At 46.4% G+C, this 17,943-nt stretch overlaps 1 protein-coding gene across 4 annotated transcripts in view; it reads left to right on the top strand.

The window, feature by feature from the left end:
• FBXL20 (F-box and leucine rich repeat protein 20) overlaps window positions 1–15,135 on the top strand; it is a 64,717-nt gene extending 49,582 nt beyond the window's left edge. For all 4 annotated transcript variants that reach the window (XM_084751109.1, XM_084751111.1, XM_084751108.1 and 1 more), the window contains exons 9-15: window positions 225–299; window positions 1,513–1,643; window positions 3,428–3,488; window positions 4,207–4,251; window positions 4,770–4,826; window positions 6,498–6,710; window positions 7,916–15,135. In XM_084751109.1, coding sequence (XP_084607235.1) covers window positions 225–299; window positions 1,513–1,643; window positions 3,428–3,488; window positions 4,207–4,251; window positions 4,770–4,826; window positions 6,498–6,710; window positions 7,916–8,023 — 690 coding nt within the window. In that variant the 3' untranslated portion in view covers window positions 8,024–15,135. The remainder of the gene's footprint in view (window positions 1–224; window positions 300–1,512; window positions 1,644–3,427; window positions 3,489–4,206; window positions 4,252–4,769; window positions 4,827–6,497; window positions 6,711–7,915) is intronic.
• The last annotated feature ends 2,808 nt before the right edge of the window (window positions 15,136–17,943 follow it).

The following is a 17,943-nucleotide window of genomic DNA, read 5'->3' as shown; positions in this document are numbered from 1 at the left end:
TCACTTCCTGCTTAGCCCTTTTCTGCATTGGTACTAGTAATAAGAAATTTGTTATGACAAGAACTGACTTCTGAAAGTCTTGGTAACTACTACTATTAGGAATGAGGTGTGGCCTTTTTGTTTTTGATTTTGGGCTACCTATATTGAGAATGTATTGATAAATGTGTCCAGCCTTTCCGCTTTGAAACAATATCAGTAATCTCTTGTTTTTTTAATTTTTGCAGCTGGAAGATGAAGCTCTCAAGTACATAGGTGCACACTGCCCTGAGCTGGTGACTTTGAACTTGCAAACTTGCTTAGTAAGCACTCCCTTCCCAGAATGCTTCTGTAATAGTAATTCCTCCTGGTAACATTATTATAAAAGTTTCATCACAAAGAGTGGCTTACATGCACAGTGACGCACATCTATGCTCCCCAGGCTGAAACCCCAGCACTGAGCAGACTGGGGCAAGGGGATCATGAGTAGAAAGCCAGGCTGTGTTAGGTAGCAAGTTCTAGAGCAGACAAGGCTGCACAGTGGAAGGGGTGTGATGACTCACGCCCGTGACCTTGGCATTTGAAAGCCTAAAACAAGAAGAATTACCAAGAATTCAAGGCAAACCTGAGTTACATAGTGAGACCACACAAATGTTTCTATATCCCTCATAGTCTGATTATGTAGCCCAGGATGGCCTTGAACTTGAGACCCTCCTGCTCTGTCCTTCCAGTGTTTGGTCATTGGTGTAATGCCCATACATCCAACTCTGACCTTTTACTTAATTATAACATGTTTGAAATTTCAAACTGTTACGTCAATTCAAAATTATTTAAAATGAACTAAACACATCTGTTTAGTTGCATAAATTGTGATATTCTATTTTGTTTTTTGTTTTTAGTTTTTTGAGTTCTGTGTAGCCTTGGCTGTCCTGGACTCACTTTGTAGACCAGGCTGGCCTCGAACTCACAGCGATCCGCCTGTGTCTGCCTCTCAAGTGCTGGGATTAAAGGCGTGTGCCACCACGCCCGGCTAATTGTGATATTCTAAAGTAGCCAAGGCTACACAGAGAGACCCTGTCTCTTGGGGGGGAAATTGTAACTGTCCTTGTAAATATATTTATACTATTAAAAAACTACTGTTCTGGCTGAGCATAGAGGCACATGCCATTAATTCCAGCACTCAAGAGGCAGATCTCTGTGAGTTTTCACTCAGCCTGATCTACAGAGTGAGTTCCAGGGCAGCCAAAGCTACACAGAGAAACAGAGAAAAGACTGATCTCAGTCACTTTCTAGGTTTTAAAGCTTTTTATTGCACCCTCACCATGATGTGCCCCCATGCTGTTCCCAGCACCATTAGGTTAGGAAGAGTCCAGCAGGAGCTAGGAGAGAAAATTTAGCTTTAGGCTTCGGGTGTGTGGTGGATGCTGGGGCTGGGGCTCTGAGTGCTGCTACTTCCCAGACGTGGTTGGGTTTTTTTGGTTTATTTTTTCTGTAAGTAATGCACATTGATTTTCCTCACTTTTGTGTTTGTTTTAGCAAATCACAGATGAAGGTCTCATCACCATATGCAGAGGGTGTCATAAGCTGCAGTCCCTCTGTGCCTCTGGGTGCTCCAATATCACAGATGCCATCCTGAACGCTCTAGGGCAGAACTGCCCTCGGCTTAGGTAAACGTTGTTTATTCAGCTCAAAAAAATCAAAGGGAGAAGAAGCTGTTGTCATTCATGGTTTCCCCTTGGAGTTTGGACTCTTCAAGCTCACCACAATGCCACCACCTTCTAGCTGACTGCCTACTACTGGCTTTGTACTGATGACATGTAAATGACAAATCAAGACGAGATCTCACTGGTCATAGTAGAAAGAAATAACACTATTTTCTTTCTCTTCAAGACATGGTTTCTCATCTGGGCGGTGGTGGCGCACACCTTTAATCCCAGCACCCGAGAGGCTAGGGCAGGCAGATTCCTGTGAGTTCCAGGCCAGCCTGGTCTACAAGTGAGTCCAGGACAGCCAAGGCTACACAGAGAAACCCTGTCTCAAAATACCAAACAAAAAAGACATAGTTTCTCTATTTAGCCTTGGCTGTCCTGGATTTGCTTTATAGACGAGCCTGGCCTCTAACTCACAGAAATCCACCTGCCTCTGCCTCTGCCTCTGCGTGCTGGGATTGCAGGCATGTGCCACCATGCCCAGCTTAATACTTTCTTTAAATTCCTTTCTCTGCTTTTTAAAAGATGATTTATTTATTTTATTAGTATTAGTGTTTTGCCTGCATGCATGTCTGTGAGAGGGTGTCCGATCTTCTGGAACTGGAGTTAAGACAGTTGTGAGCTGCCATTGGGGGCCAGGAATTGAACTCAGGTCCTCTGGAAGAACAGCCAGTGCTCTTAACCACTGAGCCCCCTTTCTCCACTTTTTAAAGCCCATCCTAAGGCCATTTGTGCTGGTGTAATCTACAGAGAGAAATCTTCTTAACTTAGTTCTGCAGTAGAACATCGTTTGTTTGTTTGTTTGTTTGTTTGTTTGTTTTGGGGCTGGGTCTCTGTTATATAGCCCTGGCTGTCCTGAAACTCATAATGTAAACTAGGCTGGCTCAAACTCCGAGATTCACCTGCCACTGCTTCCTATGTGTGGAATTAAAGGCATGTGCCACCATGCTTACCCATGTTTATCATCTTTTAGCACAGCTTTGTTAGCCAGACAGCCTAGCTTAATGCATTGAGAGCCTTTAGACCATTGTGATGGTCAGAGGCTATCTTGTCAGACCATGTCCATCCTATAATGTTAGTTTCTGGCTATTTGGCTATGATTTATTGTGTTTGGCTTTACCTTTTAACTTTAGTTGTAAGGGTTTTTAAGGAAACTTAATCTTTGGTGCCATCATATAGCACAGCAATTACCAGACTTTACACAGAAAGAGCAGATTTCATCTCCCAGTCCTGTGGGTGCTGTGAGGTAGTGGTTAACAGTTGCTGAACAGAATGGCTGCCATCCTGCCTTCCTTTTGCACACCACAGGAGCCTGTGGGAGGAGACAGAGAGCTTCCATCATAGAGTTGTATATTGAGACAGGCCTGGGCCCCAGCAGTCCTCTTCTGCAGAGAGCTACATGAAAGTCAGAAAGTAGTTACTTCAGCAACAGATCTGAAACCGAGTATTTATCTCCATTTCCTTTGTTTTCTAGGAGCAGGCTGCCCTTTGTGGCAAGCAATATGCCATCAAGAAGGCTTTTAATGCAATTTGGCATTAACTACAATTCCTCTATATTCTTTAATTGCATGAAATGTGAAAAACAGCAAGATCTGTATACAAACCTGTGTAGTTATTAATGTCGCTCTATATTATGAGATGACAGAGGATCAAAGATTACTTTGTCAAATTATTGCTGTTGTAGTAAAACCAGGTTCAGGAACCAAGAGCCTAACTTTCTTTTCACTTTGTTCTTTGTACAGAATATTAGAAGTGGCCAGATGTTCCCAGTTAACAGATGTGGGCTTCACTACCCTGGCCAGGGTAAGTGCTTCTCTAGGCTCTGTGGTTTTTTGAGGGGGAGGCATATTTCAGAGGAAGCAGCAAAAAGAGAAACTAACATGGCAACAGAAATAGGTGTGAGGCAGGAGACCACACGTGGCTGCCTGAGCCTCTTGTGCTAAAGCCACAGACTTGGCTCCAGCGGAAGCAACAAGCGGGCTTGTATGTGCAGACATTTGTTGGCAAATGTGATGCTCTTTGGTGAGATTTGAGTTCTCCACAGTTTCATTAAGACAGTAAATTATACTGGGCGGTGGTGGCACATGCCTTTAATCCCAGCACTCGGGGAGGCAAGACAAACAGATCTCTGTGAGTTCAAGGCCAGCCTGGTCTACAAAATCCAGGACAGCCAAGACTACACAGAAAAACCCTGTCTCAAAAAGCCAAAAAAGAAAAAAAAAAAGTCCTTATGAAACATCTGACTAATCCCAGGGATGATGGTGTACGTTTATAATCAGCCTCAGCCCTTATGTGTTTGAAGACAGCCTGGACCACAGGGGAAAACCCTATTTTAAAGAACAAAGTATAGTAGAAGGGGGCAATAGGCCAACAGCTGCTCTGATTTGGTCCGTTTGTTTCATGCAGTTTCTCAGGGGGTTGGGTTTGTTGTTGTTTGGTTTTTGGTGGGTTTGGGGGTGCTTTTATAATGTGTCAATATTTTAAAACTTTGTACTGAATTATGTGGCGCTATCCTTCCTAGAATTGCCATGAGCTTGAAAAGATGGACCTAGAAGAATGTGTTCAGGTAAGGCTGTGTTTCATTCACAGCAAGCTTGTGACGGAAACTGTGTATGTTGCAGAGTGCCTAAGCCTCGCCTGTGCAGACCGCCAGAGCACCTGGCAGGGGCACTGACCCTCCACTTACTGAGGCATCCTTCAGGCACACCAGGGTGTGGTGTGTGCAAAAGTAAAATCATTAGCCAGACACTACATCACAGCTACTGTTTACTATTAAATTAATATCCGCCCTCATCTCTTCCCTCTTGTTTATGCCTAAGTGCTCTCTGTGTTTTTTCTACCATTAGTCCCTCTGACTCTGCCCTCTACACTAAGCATTTCTCAGATCATCTAGCGCCCTGGGTAGTAGAAATAAAGGTTGGGGAGGAGACTGAAAGGAGGCACGGTTTAGTTTTAGTCCTGGGATTCTAGGGCCTGTTATTTAATGGTTCCTGACTAGAAGTATAGTTGTGTGGAGTATAATTCATGAATTGTACCTCAGTTGATACACAATTTCACCTACAACAAACTTACTTGGTTTTTTAGATCACAGATAGCACATTAATTCAGCTTTCTATACACTGTCCTCGGCTTCAAGTATTGGTAAGTTTGACTTTCACAGTTTTGCTTTTAAATTTATTTATTCCAAAAATTAGATTTATTTATTTTACTTTTTGTTTATATTTGTGGTTTTTTGCCTGCACACGTGGATATGCACCATTTTTGTTTTTTACTGTTGGATCCTGTGGAACTGGGATTATGGGTGGCTGTAAGCCGCCATATGGGTGCTGGGAGTTGAATTCAGGCTCTCTTTAATATATTAGTGTGTATGTGTGTGCATGTACATAATGTGTGTGCGGACACATGGTCAGAGGAGAACTTTCTAGAGTAAATTTCCTCTTGCCACCTCTATGTGGGTTCTAGGGAACAAATTCAGGTCACCAGGCTAGGAAGCAAAATTCTTTTACCCACTGAGTCATCTCATTATCCCCAATTTACACTGTTTTAGGTGTTATTGGTTTTTTTGGTTTTGGTTCTTGAGGGTTTGGTTGGTGGGTTGGGTTGGTTTTTTTTTTTTTTTTTTTTTTTTGAGACAGGGTTTCTCTGTGTAGCCTTGGCTGTCCTGGAACTGACTCTGTAGACCAGGCTGGCCTCAAACTCACAGAGATCCGCTTGCCTCTGCCTCCCCGAGTTCTGGTGGTGGTATATGCCTGTAATTGCAGCACTCAGGAAATTGAGGCAGGAGGATAACCTGGAGTTTGAGACCAACCTGGAGTGTATAGTAATGTGCATTTGCAGAACAAAAGCCTAGAATGAACCGATATTTAACAGGACAAGTTCCTCTGGCTCTGGCCTGGGGTGCATCCTTGGCCATATTTTGCTTGATGGTTCTATCCTGAGCAGAATACAGAACACTTTTCTGTTTCCTGAATCAGTACTATCCAAAACTGGGTCAGGTGGTCTGAGTCTCCCAGCACTAGTGTCTAAGGAAAATTGGTCAGAGTATCTGTGAGACACTAGTACCTCATAGCTGTAAAAATCATCTTAGCAGCCAGGCATGGTGGGACACTCCTTTAATCCCAGCACTCAGGAGGCAGAGGCAAGAGGATCGTTGTGATTTCGAAGCTAGCCTGATCTACAAAGTGAGTCCAGAACAAGCAAAACTACACAGAGAAACCCTGTCTGAAAACAAAACAGAAATCATCTTAGCTAATTATTGATTGTGTCCTGAATCAGATATTCAATATTTAGTTCCAATTTCCTAAAATTCTGTATAGGAGAATCTTGAGTCCAGTTTTGCTCCTTAGATTTAAAAAAAGTGTTAAAAAGTTAATTTAGGGAATTGATTTTTTTTTTTTTTTCTGGAGACACCGTGATCTCACTATGTATATAGCTCTGGCTGTCCTGGAATTTGCTATGTAGACCAGATTGGCCTTGAACTCACAGGAGTTCTTTCTGCCTCTGCTGAAATTAAAGGGGTGTTTGCCTCCATACCTCATGGAGGTGGGTAATTTTTGAAGCTGTCTTATTTTGCCTGTAAAATAGTTCACATTCATTATGAATTCACAACATAAATTTAGAATTATACCAAAGGTGGGGGAGGGGAATCAACCGTAGATGCTGAAAGTGGAGGGCCAATCGCCAGCGACTGTAGATGGCTTTGCATTCAGCAAGATCAACCAGAAAGGCCTGTGCTCAGATTTGACATAAGTCTGTGGCAAGAGGAATGCCAGAAGCTACTTGGTTGTCCATCTTTGCTGTCTTTGGTTTCAGAGTCTTTCTCACTGTGAGCTCATCACAGATGATGGGATTCGTCACCTAGGGAACGGGGCCTGCGCCCACGACCAGCTGGAGGTGATTGAGCTGGACAACTGCCCACTAATCACCGATGCATCCCTAGAGCACTTGAAGAGCTGTCACAGCCTCGAGCGCATAGAACTCTATGACTGCCAGCAGATCACGCGGGCTGGGATCAAGAGACTCAGGGTAAAGCCACGCGGCTGCGGCCCCGCCTTCCCTCACCTCTCCCATGTTTGTTTGTTTGTTTGTTTTGTCTCACCTGTTTTGTTTTCTTTTTTCAGATTTAGATTCTCATGATTTCTGTTTTAATTAACTTGGATATACAGCAAGTAAGCCTCAGGGTAGATTCCGCCCGTTCTTGAGCTAGAAGTAGTAGGGAAGTGTCGACTGAAGAGAAGCAAGGCCTCACCCAGGGGAATGTGTGCTGTAACGTCCAGGCCTTCACCAGTCCCCTGAGCACAGACCAAACTAACAGCCAAGAAAGACCCCATGGTTCTAAAGGAAAGAGAGGCATGACAGAGAAAATGCCTGGCAGGCCTGGTGTGCACCCCGATAACCAGGAGGCTGAGGGGAGACTAGCGGGAGCTCACCATCCAGGGGGCTGGGGATGTAGTTCAGAGCTAAACAGCTTGCCCACCACAGACAAGGGAGAGGTGGGGAGAGACAGACATTGGAGATTGGTGCAGCTCCACCATTGCCTCAGGATGGCTCCTCCCACAGTAGAGAAGTAGCGGAGGCTTTGCGTGGACAGGACATTAGTCACCAGCTGGCTAAAGCACCTGTGCTTACTGGCATTTTAAGCTAGGGTATCATGTAGCCCAGGCTGGCTTTGGATCCAGTGTGTGGTAGGTGACCTTGACATACTTTTCCTGCCTCCTCCTCTTAGTGCTGACACTCCAGGCTGCACCACAGGCCTGGCTTAGAGCCTCTTCCGTGGCTGCCTGTGTGGTCCCTGGACCTGACTGTCCCTCTGAGTCTTCAGACTGATTCATTTTTTGAGTCCTGGAATAACTTTTTTTTTTTTTTTACTTAGCTATTGAGAGGTGTCTAAAGATAATGAGGTCCTAAACATAGGCTCCCCATCTTTGTACCCTCTCAATAAGGAACATACTGTCTTAAAGTATTGAGACAAAGATTAGAAACATATTTTAATTCTAAAGTAATTATTTCAAATTTGTCTAGCTTCTTCCAGCTATAGGATTCCAACTGGGAATCCCTTTGGTACAAGATGAAAAAGTAAAATTGTTTTAATTTCCTTCCCTTCCACAGAACAGAGTAGCACCTGGGCCTCCACACACCCTAAGTAGTGCTTGTTACCCCTGCTCTCCTATCATTCAACAGTGCTCCTTCTGTGTAAGCGCATTCTTAGTAATGTTTCTGTCTTGTTTCAGACCCATTTACCCAATATTAAAGTCCACGCCTACTTCGCACCAGTCACTCCACCCCCATCAGTAGGGGGCAGCAGACAGCGCTTCTGCAGATGCTGCATCATCCTATGACAGTGGAGGTGGTCAACTCTGTGAACTGAGTATTTAATGACACTTCTAGACTTACCGTGGAGTCTCTTCAGTGGAAGCTGACCCCAGCATTCTGGGCAATGGTTACAAAGCGAGGGCAGCGTCCAGATCCCCAGAGCCACACATAACACAGGCACACGCCCTCACCCCCATCCGCTGTAGTTCTGTGACCATGGCACTGAAGTTCATATCGGCTGTAACAAGTGGATTGGTAAAACTTAACCATTCCTGTTGGACATGCCCAGAAGAAATCCTAGGCCATGGGAGAGGGAGGGGACATTCCAGCAAAACCCAGTGTTTCCGCTACTGTGGTTTCTTTATTTTATTAAGGAGCTTCCTTGGGGATTTTGAAACAGTAACTGCAGTCCTCCAGGGTGAATGAGAGCATGGAAAAACAATATATGATGTATCCAGGGACCAGAAAGAAAATATCTTTGCATCCCAGAAATGGTAGCCATCCATTGGAAGATGCCTACACTGTTTCTGTGCTTCCTTGTTTCCATGCCAACATGCTGAGCACGCTCACGAAGAAGGCTTGTCCATTCATCTGGTGTGTTAGTATTTGGCCCAGAGGTTTGTGGGGTTTTTTTTTTTTTTAGCAGCTTCACTGAAAATCACTGGGGTCCAAATATGACTTCTCTTACTTCTCTGCCCAGTCTGTCACTGTATGTCACTGTGCACCCGTCTTCCCCTCTCCTGCTGGTTGTTGCGCTCTTGGTCAGTCTGTCCCTGATCACAGTCCGCTGCTCACACTCAATTGTTACTCTTCTGCTGTTGTGTTTACAGTTTGCATTTTGGATGATTAGTTGGGGTTACCAAACATTTTTAAAAGAAAACATCAATAAATATTTTTTTAATCTAAATATTACCATTAGGGGACCCTGCCTGAATCTTTGCCAGTCTGGAAGGAAACTTTTAGGAAAGCAGGAAAGTTATGATAAATAGTTGAACTGTTTGGATAAAAAGAAACTTTGCCTTTTGGTTTCTGTTGTATCTTATGCTGTACGCTCGTTTGCATGGTATGCTCATTGTCCCCCTGCGCATTTCCTTTCTTCCAAATTCACTGAGCTTACTAAGAAAACAGAAGTGCATTATTAGCGTGGAGTGATGGCCAAGACCCAAAGTGAGCCTGGATGTCCCCATTCCCCAAGCGCAAGCACAAATGACCAGCGTTGTCCTGTGCTGACAGGAATGTGAGTGTGCTCTCTGCCCTGTCTGGAGTTACTTGAGTTACTTGCTTTGCAGCAGTGCTGCTGGAGGGAGGGGGGCTGCACTTAGTTCCCTGAGCCCCTCCCACATTTAATCCCACTGCGGATACAAGAAGAGCCCTGTGATGGCTGACTGCCTGTGTGTAACGGGGTCACGGTGTTGGCACCTCAGCAGACCTGAGCATACCGCCCATCTCTCTGCAGACTTCCTCTGAATGGGGTATGAAGGCAGCCAGGTAGGGGCATTGGGGCAGCCAGAGAGCCCAGAGAGGGAGTAGCAGCTCAGTGTCTATACCACGCCTGTGCATCTGACACCAGAGCTGAGGGAACGTGTTTAATAGCTGTGGCACAGAGTCAAGAAAAAGCCTCTTCAAAGAAACTCACAGAAAATGAGCAAAATTAAGTGAGTTTCTAAGGCATATTTCTAAACCCCAGTGGTAGAGGCCTTGTGTGATATTTTTTAGGGTTCAGGGGGAAAGGGCTTTTAGAACATAAATTGCAAGCCTATGATCCCAGGACGTTAGAGGAGCTGTTTTAATGTATAGGTACAGGTTCTGCCAGAATATATAGGAACATAGTCTGATTTATTTCTCCATTAATGTAGAAAACAATCAGATGAAAAGGTCCTATTCTATATTTCCCAGATTTATTTATGGTGTTAAACTTATTTAAAATCTTATTTTATTATGCTCTTTTGAAAGCTAAATTACTTGTGTTTTTTATTCCTTCCCTCCTTTATGTTCAAATTACCTTGCAAATTACCTTTTCCTCTGAGACTGACTTGTTAAGTTGCCCAGCTGACTAGTCTCAGGCACTTGGGCTACAGTTACCCTCCACCTCAGCCAGCACCCTGAGTGAACGGGACTGGGGTAGCTAATACTACTTTACCAGGCAGGAATATTTGTGTGTGCACGTGCACCCAAACACACACACACACACACACACACACACACACACACACACACACACACACGACAAAAATCTCATTCTGTAGCCCTGCCTGACCTGGAGTTTATGGTTATCTTTCTGCCTCAGCCTCCCAAGTGCTGGGATTATAAGTGTGAGCAACCATACCAAATCCATTATACTTTTAAAGTTAGACTTAGTGAACATGTACTTGTATACACACTTCCAAATATATTTAGATTTATATTTCTAGGTCTTTCAAACAAAGCCAAAAGAAATTGAGGGACTGTCAGCTCTAAACTATGTTGTTCGGTTTTTCTTCCCCTAAGTGCCTAACAAGTTGACAGTGGCCCTGAGTCCCAGCCGTAGTGGGCATAGATTTGAAGCTGCTCTAGTCTGAGTCATCGGGGACTTCTGCTTTCCATTAAAGTTTGATTGCGTCTCTTACTCACCAGTATGTCGAGTCTTGAAAATGAGTCTGTCTTCTCAGAGTGTATTGCCGCAGGCAGGTTCTTTTCTCTTGGTGGCCCCTGCTGGTCAGGCAGATTCCAACCTTTCTGGGCCAAGAACCCAAGTCAAAAGGAGGAAGTCTATGAGTGTGCAGCCCTGGCTGCATGCGGTCAGGCACGAGACATGTTTCTTTCTCAAGTAAAATCAGGCCCACCGTACTTGGAGGAAAACAGGTGTTTTTTCAGATGTTGAGGAACACTTCTAAGGATTTGGTAGGGTCTTGGTTTGCTTGGATGGATTTGGGGTTTTTAGGGCTGTGGATGAAGCCCAGGGTCTTCACATGAACTAAGCAAGTGCTCTACCACTGAGTTAAATCTCCAGCGCTAATGAAGCTTAATTTGAAATTTTCCCCTTTTGTGAGTCGGGCGTGGTGGCGCATGCCTTTAATCCCAGCACTCTGGAGGCAGAGGCAGGCTGTGAGTTCGAGGCCAGCCTGGTCTACAAAGTGAGTCCAGGAGAGGCAAGGCTACACAGAGAGACCCTGTCTCAAAAAAAGCAAAAACAAAAATTAAAAAGAAAAAAGAAAAAAGAAAAAGCCTGTTAGGGGCTTCCAAGGTGGCTCTGAAGGTAAAAGTGTGTTCCATGGAACCCTAATAGAGTCTGGCCTTCAGAACGCCCCGAAAGATGCGGGTGTAGTGTTGTGCGTCTGTAATTCTGGCATGCCTGTCCCAGATGGGAGGGGGAGACGAGAGTAGTCCAGCAGCTTGAGGCCAGCCGTCCTGGAGCACACAGCTGGCCCTAACAAGGTGTGGACAGAGGGGACCACTCCAGGAAGTTAGGTGTGGCATGTGTGTGCCTGCAGTGAGAAGGTAGCCAGGAAGAAACGAAAAACACTGGGAGCCAGGTGTGGGGGTTTGTGCCCGCGATCTCAACACAAAAGATGTAGAGGCAGGAGGATTGCTGCAAGTACTAGGCCAGGTTGGGATACAAAGCAAGGGATTGTCTGGGAGAGGGGGACCATTGGTCCATTTGTCTAATTTTACACCCACTCCAGAATATGCCTTTCACATGGGGGGGCGGGATCAGTGGCAGAAATGATCTAGAATGAGATGGTGCCTGCAGTCTCAGATCTGAGATGAAAAGGCTCTTGAGTTTGAGGTCAGCCTTGGCTGTACAGTAATATTCCCTTTCGCAAGCCAAGAACAAAGAATAAGGCACCCTCAAAGTGCCCCAAGCCTCTGGGTGGACAAGAGGGATTACTGGGAAATGTCTGGAGAAAGTTCTTGAATATGTAGATAATCTCATTTGTAGGCAGCGCTCCCCTGTGTCTGTCCATCCCGCCATCATTGCTGCTGCATCCTTATTAGCCCTACAGGGTTAACCGGCTCTTCCAGCTCCCGCCCTGGTCACAGCAAGCTGTCCCGGGCAGCACTGACCACGGTACCCATCGGGTGGAAGCGGCTGGGGTCACTTCTTAGGTGATTTCCTTGCTGTTTGGTTTTTGGGTTTGAGTTGAATTTGAGGTCAAGCTGGCTCCAAGGAATAAAGAGACCTGACTGTCTCCCTCAGTATTTGGGATATGAAAACATGCTGCTTAATTTTTTCATGCATTTTACTGTTCCTACTCTCACCTTTACGGCTTTTCTGGATATAAAAGCATCCATCAAATCATTTTTTGTAAATTTCTGGTTGGATTTCTATGTCCACTGGGTTGATTTACAGGCATGTGAGTCAGAAATGGTGTTTGAAGCATTTTCCAGGGACAGTTGGTGAGGAGTGTGCCGTGCTGTATAGAGTCTTGCTTGGAGCTGGGAGCCACTGAGACCCATTTGCTTTTTTCCAGGTGTCCTGTTTGCAACATGCCTTGACCTGTCATAGGTAGGAAGTGTTGGTTGTCACTGGAAAGAGGAGAGTTACTTCCTGCTGCATGGGCAGCCTCCTACGTGACAGTGTTGAGGCTTGAAGGCCTCATAAATCCAGATCGATCTTTGGCTGTTGAGATGGCTCAGCAGATAAAAGGCTGTTTGCCGGACGAGTCTTGACAGTCTGAGTCATGACAGAGAAGACAGAACTGGCTGCCAGGGTAGTTGTCTGACTTCTTTGTACACGCGAGTGCACACACACATCCACTACAATAGATAATAATAGAAGATTATTAAGAATAAAGTTTATTGCTTTTAAGGTCAGGCAGCATATCAGTGAGCAGGTGGACAAGGAAAGGCGCTGTTGGGGCTTTTCTGCGTTGTGCAGGTGGGTTTCTGTCCTGTGGTTCCTGCAGGGAAAAGAGCTAGCACATGTTTGCTTGGAGGCCTTGAAGCAGAAACTCTCGTATGACCCGAGGACAAAGTAATTCCAAATCAGAAGGATGAGGGGCAGTAGGAATCTTGCACTTGCTCACCTTTATTTTTATCTTCAATCTGCATCAGAAGATACAGAAAGCAGTTTATCAATAGGGTGTGATTAGCCCTGCTGTTTGGAGGATAAAGTTTGCCTGTAAATGCTGTATCCAAATGTCCTGGCTTTGCATCTTCCTTCTCCAGCGAAGAACATAGGCTATTTAAGCACCAGCTGCTGTGACCCTGCCTTCTTCCTGGTACCTGCAGGAACGGCCATGGAGGCAGGCAGGTTTCTATCTGAAGGGCTTCTGCAGTTCCCATAGGAGCCAGGTCTGCTGTGTTGGCTACTTTATTTGTCAGCACATCAGTCCTGCGTCTCTGAAAGCTTTGGTCCGTAGGCTTTCAGTCGTCAGCCTCTCACGAGTCTGAACAAGTCTTGCTGATTCAAGAAAGTTACATGTAGCCAGGCGTGGTGGATCGCTGTGAGTTCGAGGCCAGCCTGATCTACAAAGTGAGTCCAGCTAAGGCTATACAGAGAAACCCTGTCTCAGAAAAAAGAAAGGAAGTTACATGTAATATTCAAGAGGAAAAAGCTGCAATTCTTTGATCTCTGCCACTTGGGTGTTTTCTCTAAGGCTTTGTGGAGTTGCATTTACAAAAGCTTGTTGGTGCTTCTCGGCCAGAGTGGCTTCTAGAACAAGAACAATGAGCAAGCAGAAATATAGTGAGCCTTTCCACTGTATTCTCCCATGGAGAAATGGACAAGGCTCGCGAAGGTTGTTGTAGAACTGGGATGGTTTGCCTCAGGAAGAGCATCTGTCCTGGACTCATAGGACTGTTGCTTCCCGTATGACACATTTACTGTTTCCTTCATCTCATCAACTCCATGCCCCTTTCATGGCTAGAAGGGCTTCCTTGCTGCTTCTGGGCACGGTGTTAGTAACAGGCAGGAGTGTGGGACAGTGGACAGCAGTCTTTCCCCCAGGAAGAGGTCATGGGAGACCGGTGTCTTCTATCAGATCCCATGAGATCTGGAGTCTTTGAAAGTTATGTCCTTTTGCCCCGCCCACATTGCTGCTTGCCCGTTTCTTCCCATAGCCTAACATCTCTCAGCTCCTGAAAATGCTCATCTACTCACTTTAGAAAATCAACTTGAAACCAACTGTGAGTGGTGTGGCTCCTCTCCCTCCCCGCCCCCAACCCCACCCCCACCCTCACAGGGATGCAGCAGGACTTCAGCAGATGGAGCCCGCTGCAGCGTTCTGGGTGTCCCTGTCAGGGTCGTTTCTCCCATATTACTGACGACTGTTAATTTACAACACGTACAAGAACTAGCCTGGTTTCTTTGACTCCTCCTTCTCACACTCACATATGACACGCTGACTGCCTAGATCCTGTTGTCACACCCCAGAATCTTTAGGCCAGCTCCTCCTCCCTGGGCCTGACCCCAAGAACCAGTGGTCACCTACGCCAAAGGGCATCTGGAGGAGGCTCCGACTGAACTTCCTCCGTCTCTGTTCTATCCGCTCTGGCTGCCTCCTTTTTCCTCCCAGGAATTATTTCCAGTTACTGTTCCCTGGTGGTTCTGCTCGCCTTTGCCCCCCTCCCAGTGGTCCTGAGAGCACAGACCTGGGTCGTGTGGCCTGTGCAGAGCTCAGACCACTGTGAGGACTTCCTGCCAGGCTGCTCAGGGACAGGGGTGGATTGGTACCTGGTGCTGTCTGCGGGACACTGTGGACCTCACTCCTGCACCCCGACTCCTGCTGCCTCCTTGCTGGGTGGCAGGCGGTCACCTCCGTATGATCCCTGCGCCCCGGCTGCTGGGCCTGACCTGGACTGTGTTGTATGGGGGCTGCTGCTTGCTTGTTGTCACCAGGCCTGCACCGACACTCGGCCACTCCCCAGGCCCCGCACTGTTCCCCAGTGGGGACTTGACACCATGTTCCATTAGCTAAGTGACTGTCTGTGTACACCTCATACTTCCAGCATCCAAGGATGTGGGGGTGAGGAGGATTGTTTTAAATAAATAAAATCTAAGGAGGCAGTAGACCATTCTTTTTGCTTTAAAATCTTTGGACTAAAGATATGTTTTTATATATATAAATATATAAAGTAAATTGTTATGTAACTATTATTGTTTCCTGTATGTTCTAATTTTTGTTTTATGATGTAATTAAAGAAAATAAGCTGTGAAGACTTTTTATTTTCCTGTGGAAACAGCCTGACTTCGAGCTGTGATTCCTAAATGTGGATCCTAGAACTGCAAAGGCTCTTGAGCTTTTGGGGGGGGGGGCATTGTCTTTTATTGTTTTTATTTTTTATTTTATTTTATTGATTTTTCACAACAGGATTTCTCTGTGTAGCCTCGGACTCACTTTGTAGACCAGGCTGGCCTTGAACTCACAGCAATCTGCCAGCCTCTGCCACCAGAGTACTGGGATTAAAGGCGTGCGCCACCACACCCGGCTGCATTGTTGCTTTTTAAATACTGTTTACTGTCTTTACTTAAATCTCATTAATTCACTTCAGAACTTTAGTCAGACCCCTCTAATTATTATTTAATGTCCCAACTCCAGGAGACTTCAAGGGGCATAAAGGACATGGAGCTGCCGTAACTAGGTTCACCCAGAGGACTGGAGAGATGGCTCAGCACTTAAGAGCGCTTGCTACTGTTGCAAAGAAACAGGGACAGGGTGGCGCTCAACTGCCAGTGACTCCATTCCCAGGGGATATGATGCCCTCTGCTGACCTCCACAGGCACCATGTGCACTCCTTCATGTGGACAGTTGTGAGCCTCATGTGGAGCCTCTGTAAAAGCAAGCGCTCATAACCTCTGAGCTACCTCTCCAGCTCCACCCACCCTACCCTCTGAGCCACCCTTCCAGCTCCGCCCACCCCACCCTCTGAACCGCCCTTCCAGCTCCACCCACCCCACCCTTTGAGCCACCTCTCCAGCTCCGCCCACCCCACCCTCTGAGCCGCCCCTCCAGCTCCGCCCACCCCACCCCACGCCCCTTTTGACACAGTCTCACTACGTATCTTTAACTTAGCTGGAACTTACTATGCAGACCAGGCTGGCATCAAACTCAAAAGATCTGCCCACCTCTGCCTCCTGAGTTCTGTGATTGAGGGTGTGTGCCACCATCCCTGGCCTTAGTACCTTTTTTGGTTTTTTGTTTTTGGTTTTGTTTTTTCCAGATAAAGTTTCTCTGTGTAGCTCTGGCTGTCCTGGACTCACTTTGTAGACCAGGCTGGCCTTGAACTCACAGAGATCCGCCTGCCTCTGCCTCCCGAGTGCTAGGTTTAAAGGCGTGCACCACCACTCCTGACTTTTTTTTTTTTAACCTGAAGTCTTGGTATGTAAAGCAGTGTAATGTCAGTGTGGGTCTGTGTGCCTGGGTTCAGCCCCAGGACGGGCCCCTGCAAAAGAATCCCATGACCTCAATCCCTGATATCTATGCAGGGTTTACTTTTCCCTTGTCAAGGAAGGGTGAGTTCAGATGGTGTGGGGGCAGAGATGCATGCAGGTGCAGACATTGGAATGTCCAGGCCCCAATTGGTAGCATGCGCTGCCCATGTGACTTCAGACAACACTTGGCTCCACTAGCGGTATTGAATACAGGTCTGGGAAGTAAACGGCACAAGGCTGACACCAGTGTAGTGGCTGCTTTAATTGGCTTCATTTTGGCAAGTATTCCAGTAGCCAGCGTGTGCTAAAGGTTTTAAGAGACACACAGGTAAGTCGAGCAGATCTCTGACACTTCGGCAGAGACGATTAGGTCAGATTTGCTCTTGGCTTGGCAAGGTGATCGATGCATTCCTGACATTTGGAAGGTAGAGGTGGTTGGGATCCTGAGGCCGGCTTGAGTGAAGCCCTTTCTTAAAAGCTGAGAGCGGTGGCACACGCATTTAATCCCAGCACTCAGGAGGCAGAGGTAGATGGATCACTGTGAGGCCCGCCAGGTCTACAAGGCAAGTTTAAAACAACCAAGGCTAATAGAGATCCTATCTCGGAAAAAACAAAAGCAAAAAAAACAAGGGCTTGGGCCTGGAGTGAGGACTCTGTGGTTAAGAGTACTTGGTTGAGTTGGGCATGATGCGCATGCCTTTAATCCCAGTACTTGGGAGGCAGAGGTGGACGCATCACTGTGAGTTCGAGGCCACCCTGGTCTATAAAGTGAGTTAGAAGAGCCAAGGCTACACAGAGAAACCCTGTGGGGGGGGGGGGAAGAATACTTAAAAAAGAAAGAAAGAAAAAAAGAAAAAGAATACTTGTTGCTCTTGGAGAAGACCTGGGTTTGATTCCCAGCACCCACATCCCAGGGCTCACAACCACCTGTGGCTTCCGTTCCAGCAGATCAGGTGTGGTCTCTTTCCCTCTGCTGACAGGATATGATGCACATCCCGTGCATCTAAGAACTCAAACACGGGAAAAGCAAAACTAGAGGCAGGAGGGTCAGGAGCGCAAGGTCATCCTAGGCTGTGTGACAAATTTGAAGTGAGCCTGGGCTACGTGACACTCTACTCCAGACCACAAAAGGGGGCTCTGAGGAGGCAGAGCACTTGCCTAGCACGTGAGAGACACTTGATTCAATAAACATTTTTAAAATCTGGAGTACCACGAAAGTCCCTTGAGGCCTATGAAATCATAAATCCATTTGACGTCCACGCCCCAGACACAGACGTTTTTTGGTTGGTTGGTTGGTTTGGTTTTTCGAGACAGGGTTTCTCTGTGTAAGAGCTCTGGCTGTCCTGGAACTCGCTCTGTAGTCGAGGTTGGCCTCGAACTCATGAAGATCCACTTGCCTCTGCCTCCCCAGTGCTGGGATTAAAGGCGTGCACCACCACCACCCAGCCACACACACAGACCTTTAAAAGCAGTTTCTTGTTAGGTATCCCAGGCGAGTGTCAAAATGAAGTTCTTGTGACCCAGCCTGCTGATTGCTGGAATTACAGGGTGTGTGACATCTATTTTGTATGCTGCATGAAGGGCAGATGAGGT

The sequence above is a fragment of the Acomys minous genome (genome assembly GCF_964271855.1).
Source record: "Acomys minous genome assembly, chromosome: 12".
NCBI classification, from domain to species: Eukaryota; Metazoa; Chordata; class Mammalia; order Rodentia; family Muridae; genus Acomys; species Acomys minous.
This window is presented reverse-complemented; position numbering and strand designations above follow the sequence as displayed.